The sequence below is a fragment of the Oncorhynchus masou genome, chromosome 33, assembly GCF_036934945.1.
Source record: "Oncorhynchus masou masou isolate Uvic2021 chromosome 33, UVic_Omas_1.1, whole genome shotgun sequence".
NCBI lineage: Eukaryota > Metazoa > Chordata > Actinopteri > Salmoniformes > Salmonidae > Oncorhynchus > Oncorhynchus masou.
This window is the reverse complement of record NC_088244.1, coordinates 42,298,388-42,309,019: the sequence shown is the minus strand read 5'-3', so window position 1 is coordinate 42,309,019 and position 10,632 is coordinate 42,298,388. Positions and strand designations below refer to the sequence as shown.

Here is a 10,632-nt window from a genome sequence, read left to right as displayed (position 1 = left end):
TGTTTCAACCAGTTGGAGGGGGATTCCTGTTTTCTTTCTTGAGTACCACAAAGACGTCCACATTTGAAATTCTGGAATGTAGACGGAATAACGGATGTTAATTTGTTTCAAGTTGGCCTTCCTGGGTCAATTGAAAAGCCTTTGAATCATTTGGTCTTTTCAATGGTCAGAATGTCAACAACAAAAAAAGATCCAACAACATTCAAACAGTAAAATCCCTAAACATGCCAATGCAAGTAGGCCTAGTGGGCAGTGGTCTGCCAATATTGACTGATATGCCACCAGGTTCTAGGCAGGAGTAAAGCTTAACAAACTCTTATTACATTTGGTGCTTGTCAACAGAATTGTGGTGAACTCTGGACCATGAACTCAGACATGGGTTTTAAGATTACTATTTTGTATATACTGAACAAAAATATAAATGCAACATGCAATCTCCATAGAGAAACATTGGTAGTAGAATGGCCCGTACTGAAGAGCTCAGTGACTTTCAAAGTGGCACTGTCAAATTTCTGCCCTGCTAGAGCTGCCCCCGTCAACTGTAAGTGCTGTTATTGTGAAGTGGACATCTAGGAGCAACAATGGCTCAGCCGTGAAGTGGTATGCCACACAAGCTCACAGAACGGGACAGCAGAGTGCTGAAGTGCGTAGCGCAAAAAGATTGTCTGTCCTCGGTTGCAACACTCACTAAAAAGCAAACTGCCTCTGAAAGCAACATCGGCAACAAGAACTGATCGTCAGGAGCTTCATGAAATGGGTTTCCATGGCCGACAAGCTGCACACAAGCATAAGATGATCACTATACACAATGCCAAGCATAGGCTGGAGTGGTGTAAAATTCGCCGCCATTGGACTCTGGAGCAGTGAAAACGTGTTCTCTAGAGTGATGAATCACGCTTCACCATCTGGCAGTCCGAATCAGGGTTTGGCGGATGCCAGGAGAACACTAACTGCCTGAAAGCATAGTGCCAACTGTAAAGTTTGGTTTGGTGGAGGAGGAATAGTGGTCTGTGGCTGTTTTTTATGGTTTGGGCTAGCCCCCTCAATTCCAGTGAAGGGACATTTTAACACTACAGCATTTTATGACATTCAAGATGCTTCTGTGCTTCCAACTTTGTGGCAACAGTTTGGGGAAGGCCCTTTCCTGTTCCACCATGACAATGTCCTCCTGCACAAAGCGAGGTCCATATAGAAATGGTTTGTTGAGATCGGTGTGGAAGAACTTGACTGGCCTGCATAGAGTCCTGGCCTCAACCCCATCAAACACCTTTGGGATGAATTGGAACGCCGACTGCAAGCCAGGCCTAATCGCCCAACATCAGTGCCTGACCTCACTAATGCTCTTGTGGCTGAATGGAAGCAAGTCCCCGCAGCAATAGTCTAACATCTAGTGGAAAGCCTTCCCAGAAGAGTGGAGGCTGTTATAGCAGCAAAGGGGGACCAATTCCATATTAATGCCCATGATTTTAGAATAAGATGTTCGACAAGCAAGTGTCCACATACTTTTGTCCATATATTATATATAGATAGATAGATAGATAGATAGATAGATAGATAGATAGATAGATAGATAGATAGATAGATAGATAGATAGATAGATAGATAGATAGATAGATAGATAGATAGATAGATAGATAGATAGATAGATAGATAGATGATAGATAGATAGATAGATAGATAGATAGATAGATAGATAGATAGATAGATAGATAGATAGATAGATAGATAGATAGATAGATAGATAGATAGATAGATAGATAGATAGATAGATAGATAGATAGATAGATAGATAGATAGATAGATAGATAGATAGATAGATAGATGTAATACATCCATTGTGACCTGGACTTGATCTGCCATTCATTCTTTGAGCCATTTCCTTTTTTTCTGTTGCATGTATTTTTCTGTTCCTAAAGGTACTATCCTGGAACTAAATAATGTTAAAACCACACATAAATCTAGGTCTATTATCTGTTAGATATGAAACTGTTTCTTCATTTGATTGAAGTGTGTGTTTCTATTTTAAGTGATAGTTGAGAAAATTCAATGATTGTTACATTTTTTGGGATAAATGGCTGTTTCTGTACTGAATGTGGAGCTTTCATTCTGCCATGATTAAGCATACATGACTTTTTCCTTAATTCAAATGTTCATTCATGTCATATTGACTTTGAACAAAAACATGTATAAAAATATTCCAGTGCAGCAGAAGACAAAGTTCTTAACTTTAAACCATTTAATTTCAGTGATTCAATTAGTGAGGTGGGCTCCACTGTGCCACCTTGTGGCCAATTTATGCAGAAATACATCCTCTGATCATGTTTTATAGATGGTCAGAAATACAGCGTTAAATACATGCACTGGAGACAAGTGATAGGCTTACTTGTCCACATCAAATAGGTATTTTTTTCCCCATCTTGCCTTCACTTCTCGATGAATTCACAATGCATCGAATGCACTCAAAGATGTTGTCCTCCCCAGCTATGAAACGTTTGGCATGAGAATGATGTGTTATTTTTTAACAATCATTCATGATTAGGCGTTGATATTTCAGTACACTACTTTTGAGAGGTAAACCGCTGAATACCTTTGGTACAAAGCACATAGATCACTATTCTGGATGTGAAAAGTGAGAATCATTTTTCCAATAGATGGCGTCCTTTTCCTAAACTCAGGCTCTCTCATGCCATTCTCCTTGTCAATCTCAAAAGTTATATTATTTATGCTATTACATTACGTTATTTTATGTGATTATATTTCTGCTTTCAATGTGTTGTGTGCCCTGCATTGTATTGTAGCCTAATGGCATACTGAAATCGCAATAATATAGGCTAGGCTACTGTTGTAACCTACATTAGGTATACATGTCCGAAATTAAATTATCAGACAACTCATCAGTATAGGATCATATAGGATCTTCCGGGCCTTGGCACAAAACTAATTTACACTTCAACGGATTACCAACATTTTACAGCTGTGGCTGTCATTGTTGCTACAAGCGATAATGTTGAAACTTGCAGCATTTTGTAAATGTGAAAAACATTTTCCAAGGACTTGTAGCCTATAGGCCTATCGTTTTAAGAGTATGCTATATTTGGAAGATAGCACTATATAACACATGGCCTTATCATCCTGTTAATTTGAAATGTTTCCATACAAATATGTTTTCTGTTGCATTATCTTTGACTAACTAATGACCTGTTGGTTTATATGGATAGATATGAGAATAAGACATACCATAGTTATTATAATCTACGTGCCAGAAGACTGGGATAAAATGCTTCCATTCTCTAGAGAAATGAACGAGTTTTAGAGAAAAGTCCCTCGGGGAAGCCAGTTTCGGCACGTGCTCTCAGTGGATGCTGAAGTGCATGGAGCAGGCGCACACAGTGCGACTGGCACGCGGACAGATGTCGCATCGCTCATCCCCCGCCCGTTCACAGCTCCCGCGCGGGAATTATTGACACATGGATGTTCACACAGCCAATAAGACCTAGCTCAGTGAGATTTGCATAAAGTGGCCGCCTGCCATTGGTTTACTGCGTGCTGCTCCAAACCGTCTCGCGTGTCATTACAGCTGTTTTTCTCCTTAGAGGCACATACTGAATGAAATGTTAAACTATATCATTGAAGTATTAAGGTATAGTTATTACAATTTCACCTTACATTTATCAAAATACAAAAGGCATTTTACGCATATTTGCGTAGAAGTTACTTGAACTTTAAAATAGTAGGCAAAAAATTCAACCACCTAAGAAAAAACGTTATAGACTATTTAAAAAATAATTGAAATGAAATATTCAAAACTCGGAATGACATGAATAAAACACACGCTATTTATAGCAACATAATATTACAAGCATGGTGAGGTTTTGTAGTTAGATAGTATCTCGAAGCATCGAGAATCGTTGCGAACACAAAAAGCATACATTCTTGAAGGGTATGAAAAAGTTGGAAGCAAACCGCCAGCGCATTTCCCCAGTTCCCCTTATCACTTCACAGCCAGACCGACTGCACTCGCCGCTTTGTTGCCTGTCCCTCCAGGGCTGATTGAGCAGCGCGTGACTGACAGCCCGCGGGGGTGTTGTCCAATCAGCGGTCTGCCCCGCGCCCAATGGGTGAGTCCGCACGCCCATTGGCTGAGACGAGTGTGGGAAAGAATGCAGAGAGGGTTTCACACGAACTGGGAGCATGCGAACCACCTATAAGTACTGCCGGCGTGTGTCGGCCGTAGAGCAGACTCGACCTGCCCGACAGCCTGAACCCAAGCACGTTCTTATACTCCAATGACAGTTCGGTGATAACAAGTGATATAGCTGATCAGTGGGACTTGCTCACGTCTTCGTGACTATCGTAGGATATCCTTCACACGGGTTACGATTTGATCTAAACATAAAGGCGCAGTGATATTGCAACTTTTTTTCCACCTTTTCCAACTTCTCCAAAAGGATATACCTTTTCTATAATTTAATCCAAAATGCCAGCCGACACCATGGAGAAGCAAACGGCATCCCCTATTGCTGGTGCCCCTGCAAATGGATCCCATACTCCAGACAAACCTAAGAATGCCAGCGAGCATAGAAAGGTAACGTTAGGCTAAAAGTCTATAACTGCCGATGGATTTAAAATGAATCTGATATGCCTCCTAGGCTAACGTTGTTGCTAATTCAACTTTACCCTAGTAGGCTAAGCAAATTGTACGTGTGAGATAAAATAAATGCGTACATTCGGACTTATCCATGAACATGCAATTAATATGAAGCATTTATTTTGCAGTCCTCAAAGCCCATCATGGAGAAACGTCGGAGAGCGAGGATAAACGAAAGCCTTGGCCAACTCAAGACACTTATTCTCGATGCACTTAAAAAAGATGTAAGTCTAAATAATTGAAAGGATGTAACAATTGAAAATCACTGTATGTTCATTTTTCCTGGCATTTAATTTTGTGTCAATGCACAGCCTTTACCTTTTGCTATGCTGCTATCCACAGAGTTCCAGACATTCAAAATTGGAGAAAGCCGATATTCTGGAGATGACAGTGAAGCATTTACGAAATTTACAGCGTGTGCAGATGACTGGTAAATTAAATTGCAAATATCTAATTTGACAACATCTGCCCTACACTTTATTGATAAGGGTTTCATATTTCCATCGATTATACACGACTTCTAATGTTCTCTCTTGACTCGGCAGCGCTGTCAGCAGACACTACCGTCCTCAGTAAATACCGGGCGGGATTCAACGAATGCATGAACGAGGTCACTCGCTTCTTATCAACCAGCGAAGGGGTGAACACGGAGGTGAGGTCGCGGCTTCTCAACCACCTGTCTGGCTGCCTAGGGCAGTTGATCGCCATGAACTACCCCCAGCCAAACCCAAATCAACAGGCTCACCTCGCGCAGCCCCTTCACGTACAGCTACCCTCTACCTTGCCCAACAGTGCCTCTATGGGCTCCAAACTCAGCCCCACCGAGGCAATGTCACCTAAAGTCTTCAGCGGGTTCCAGCTTGTGCCCGCCACCGATGGACAGTTTGCTTTCCTGATTCCCAACCCTTCTTTCGCCTCAGCATCAACCCCAGTCATCCCTCTGTATGCTAACGCAGGTGTGCCTGTGACAGTCAACGCCAGCCCCGTCCATGGCAGCCCTGCGCCAGTAGTGGGATCCCCTGTCCATGGGATGACATCATTCATCGGTGTGCCTCAGGCGGTCAGCCCTGTCGGTGTCTGCACTGGTTCGGAGAGCACTGAGCCTGTTTGGCGACCCTGGTAGTTTGGTTAAAATGGACACTACAATAAAGAAGGTTATTTTTATGAAGTAAATAGTTCCGTTCTAGGGGACATCATTTCCTTTGTTGGACATGGTAAAAGTTTGTTTATATTTATTGGCTGATTCCAACATTTGGATGTTGGTGATAAATATTGTGTCCATGCAATGGAAAATTTATTCAAATGTTTGTGATTAAGTACTTTTTATGGAACGATTTAGTTTTGTACAAAGTTGATATTGATTGTTATACCAAAGCTGTGTGTTTTTATATTGTTTGTCGTTTTATGTTTGGAAATTGAAGTTTGGCAATGGCCCATTGACCTAATAAATCAGTTTGAATAATTCAGAAATGAATAATTTTGTCTTTACTTCCATATCACTTTTATAACACACTTAGAGCATAGGTTTAAGATATATTTTTGTTTCTATAAGGCCCATGCGTAAAAGTTAATAAGTATATTTTGGGGATCCCGCATGTCGCAGCGGTCTAAGGCACTGCATCTCAGTGCTAGAGGTGTCCCTACAGACGCCCTGGTTTGAATCCAGGCTGTATCACAACCGGCCGGGATTGGGAGTCCTATAGGGCGGTGCACAATCGGTCAGGGTTTGGGGTAGGCCGTCATTGTAAATAAGAATTTGTTCTTAACTCACTTGCACAGTTAAATAAAGGTTATTTAAAAAAAAGTATCTTCTTGTTTGGTTTTGTGCGTAAAAGTTAAACTAGTCATTTGAAAGTCAGACATAGACCTACTTCGAGGCTCATATTAGAGCAGGCTTAAAGGGCCTACTAATAATTAGTACTTCTATTATAGCCCAAAAAAACAAACCTGGAATCAAATCCCTAGTGAAATAGTATAGTAAAAAGTCCTGACATTTCACTTGTTTACACCCTTTCTCAAGTTTGGCGGGAAGTTAGTCATTCTGGTGTCCTCTAAAATGCAGAATGGGTTGGAAAGGCAATGGCGGGGTGTATTTTTTTATTTAGCAAAAAGGTAATTAAACATTTGAAAGGCTTCTCATCCTGTATGCAGCGGGATCTTTAAGACGCCTTAAACCCTATTCATGAGCCTGGGAAATGCGCTTTGGGGTTAAAGTCACTAACAGATTGCTTCACTGAAAGGAGAATATGGAAGAATCCTTGCTTTCTTTTGTGCAACCGATTGTTCAGTTATTTCCAAGGCATTTCTGAATAGAAGGAAAACTAGCATAGAAAGAAAACGAGTTTCGTGCCTTGGCAGGTACATTTTATGGGATAGTGGAATTGATCAAAGCTGTTCTCCTGGACCCCATGACTTTGAATTGATTAAATACATTTTAAATTAGAAATGTCCTTTGAAGTATTGGGTTTATGCTCCAAATTATTTATGAATAAAACAAAGTAAGGTATACCTTAATCTCTCAATCTAATAACCCCGTCCCTCTCTCTCTCTCTCTCTCTCTCTCTTCCTCCCTCTCCATCAGAACTTCCTCTCCCCCTCTCTCTGTGTTATCCCTGGCTGTAAACCTATCTTTCCAGGGAGTGCGCTCCGGAACTGGGGGATGTGTTGCTGTGGCAGGCGGCGTGGTGCTTGCCGTGTGTCAGCCACTTGCGGTCAGAGGGCCCCCTTTACTTGGGATTAGGTTACACCCTTGTGACCGCTGGTCAGAAAGGTTCCCCATGTAGTCAACTCACTCCAGTGCAAGCGCACACACAGTGCACACAGACCTAGATTATGTTCATAAAGGAATGAATGTGTGCAGCGTGCACTTTGTTGGACACAAAAACATGGTCCTGGAGGCACATAAACAGTTTTTAAATATAGCCCTTTATAACATTATTGCCACACCCATTTTGCCAATTTGTAAATGTTCCCTGATAGCTTTTCCAAGTCGTATAATGAGAAGATGTCATTTGTTGTTTGACAGTTTAACTGTAGATGACAACAGTCATCAGTTTAGTATGTTGTTAATTTGTGTAGTGTATTTTAGAACTTTTACCTTTGGTACCCTGAGAATGACTCTAAAAATGGTATTCTGAAACTTCCAGCCAGCAGTGTATAAAAGGCTGCTTCTGCACAGAGGCATAATTCAAACACTAGTTGGCAGTGTGTGGGCTCTGCGGCTGTTTCATGTGCCTGCGTGTCTGAGTTAATAATTCAGAGATGCCTTCGTGGTGCTGAGGTCGTGAGAACCGAGTGAACTAGACTGCTTGTGGCTGGGCAGAGCGCCAATCAGTAAATCCCCACTGGCAGGCCAGGTCCTGCATTGGGCCACTCCGCCAAATCTCAGGAGGTGAGGTGGCTCACACGCGCAGGCCTCCAAGAAGTGAGCATGGACTGGTGTAAACAGACGAGATTCTGGACAGAACTAGAGAACACACCCACCCGCGCGCCCCAGAGGCAGTTTACTGAGTCCTTCCTATTTTTATATGGCCATGATTTCAACAGCAGCTGCTATAACTAGGCAGGCCTATAGGCTATGTTATGCTTGTATATTGAGGGAGTTCAAGGGGAAGTTCAACATTTTTACATGTGGCCTTATTTTCATTCTTTCTGTGCTTCTTAGTTTATCAGTCAAACTGTGCTTTTTTAATACTTTTTGTTTCCTTATAGAGAACATTGGTTGTCACATTTTGCTAAGTCATCACTTGCCACTGATTATAATGCAATATGCAAATACAGTGTACAAAACATTAGGAACATCTTCCTAATATTGAAGTGTACCCCCTTTTGCCACCAGAACGGCCTCAATTTGTCCAGGGCATGGACTCTACAACGTGTCAAGCGTTCCACAGGGATGCTGGTCCATGTTTACTTTAGTGTTTCCCACAGTTGTGTCAAGTTGGCTTGACGTCCTTTGGGTGGGGGACCATTTTTTGATACACACGGGAAACTGTTGAGCGTGAAAAACCCAGCAGCGTTGCAGTTTTTGACACACTCAAACCGGTGCGCCTGCTGACACCTACTACCATACAACCGTTCAAAGGCACTTAAGTCTTTTGTCTTGCCCATTCATCCTCTGAATGGCACACATACACAATCCATGTCGCAATTGGATCAAGGCTTAACAATCATTCTTTAACCTGTCCCATACCCTTCATCTATACTGATTTGAAGTGGATTTAACAAGTGACATCAATAAGGGATCATAGCTTTCACCTCGATTTCCCTGGTCAGTCTGTTTCATAGAAAGAGCAAGTGTTCGTAATGTTCTGTACACTCAGTATATGTCTAAAGCATATAAGAAAACACTAAAACACTCCACCAACTCATTTTACATCAGAATCCTATTCTGCATTTCATTTTTTTTGCATGTTTTCCATTGTGCCATAAATAATAATTATAATTTACCAGCTCCAAGAAGGCAACCCTGCCCCTTCAATAGCATCATCTCCCAAGAGACACCATTGCACTGCTTCCGAAGGGAGCTCTATCCTCTATTAAAATGCTGTTGATCACTAAACACACAACTACCATAGATGATGATGCTGTTTACAACAACAATATGAAAATATGGATTTATGGGATAGTAAATACAAAATAAATAAAAACGTTTGCAGAGGTCATTTAGAATGGGTTTCTGGTGAAATATGAGTTGGTTTCGAGTGTTTTGGAGTGTTTTCTAACACATTTTCATAATGCATTGTAGTCATCGGCAAGTGATGATGACACAAAAAATGTCATCTTTGTAATGAAACAAAAAATAAAAAATAACAGTTTGGGGATCAACTACAAGCACAGAAAGCATGAAAAGAAGGTCATGTGGAAAAATTGATGAACTTCCCCAGAAAGCATCAAACTTTCACTAACAATATCAAATGTCACATATTATTCATGCTTTATTTACAATAAAACAGCAACCAGTCTTAAATTCAAGTTAAAAAAAATAGGCCTACTCAGGAATTCACCCTATTTTTTTGTGTTTCGTGATCAATAGCATTTTAATAGAGGATAGAGCTCCCTTTGGAAGCAGTGCAATGGTGTCTCTTGGGAGATGATGCTATTGAAGGGGCAGGGTTGCCTTCTTGGAGCTGGTAAATTATAATTCTCAATAATTTAACATTGTCGATCTCCCACATAAAAACCATCTCTACCTACAAACACCCAATAATAGAAATGCAATTTTTACTAGAAACAAAGGTTTGATTTGATTGCTTTTTTAATAACACTTGCCTACTTTTGACGATGTTCGAACAGGCTACCTTCTATTACTTGATTAAACATTTTATGGCCACATGAGTCTTAACTAGGCCCAACCCTTAGTTGTTCTGTCAACATTCTATTTGATACAGAAGAATACTTGAATGTTTAACATTATTCAGTAGTTTGACATTGAGTTAGGCAACTGACTTGTGCATTTCATACAAAAAACATAAATGTGCTTATTACGCTAGACATGATTTTGACAGATTTCCTTTGGGGTGGGGGAAATGAGCTTCTGTCAGTCCACCCTGACTTCAGCTCTTAAACAACCACGATGATGATGATAGGGCAGAGAGAATTAGAGATATGATACTATTCATATCTCCACAAGGAGATATATAACCCGTTGTCCAATCCCTTTGTTACATGCATGAACTCGTGTATTACTTACCCACCATTGGCTGTGATTTGATTGGCTGTGATATTCGCCTGTTGATTTCCTAGTGCTGTTGCATTTCACCAAGCTTCCACATAGGGGAGAAATTCTAGGTGTAGCGCCTTTAACTTTGCGTTTGAGCCAGCTCAAGTACAAAATAATAGAAGAATAGCCTAGTTTTTTTACTTTTTTATTTATGCATTCTATGGGATAGATCTTTTGGTGTGCAAAAAGTCTATAAATTGCACTTCAATAGGCATGAGTACATTTGCATATACATGTACATGCTTATTGTTTTCTACATTGA

At 40.8% G+C, this 10,632-nt stretch overlaps 1 protein-coding gene across 1 annotated transcript; it reads left to right on the top strand.

Annotated features, from left to right (window-relative positions):
• The first annotated feature begins 4,203 nt into the window (after positions 1-4,203).
• Positions 4,204-6,118, top strand: LOC135527380 (transcription factor HES-4-B-like). The gene is made up of 4 exons (XM_064955894.1): positions 4,204-4,585; positions 4,777-4,872; positions 4,991-5,078; positions 5,194-6,118. Exons 1-4 carry the CDS (start codon positions 4,478-4,480, stop codon positions 5,769-5,771), a joined length of 870 nt encoding a protein of 289 aa, XP_064811966.1. The 5' UTR covers positions 4,204-4,477; the 3' UTR covers positions 5,772-6,118.
• Positions 6,119-10,632: the final 4,514 nt, after the last annotated feature.

Bases quoted from the DNA above. Each gene is read 5' to 3' on its own strand.
- LOC135527380 (XM_064955894.1), top strand. From the start codon at position 4,478: ATGCCAGCCGACACCATGGAGAAGCAAACGGCATCCCCTATTGCTGGT. The intron at 4,586-4,776 runs GTAACGTTAGGC...TTTATTTTGCAG, and splicing joins ATGCCAGCGAGCATAGAAAG to TCCTCAAAGCCCATCATGGA. The intron at 5,079-5,193 runs GTAAATTAAATT...TTGACTCGGCAG, and splicing joins ACAGCGTGTGCAGATGACTG to CGCTGTCAGCAGACACTACC.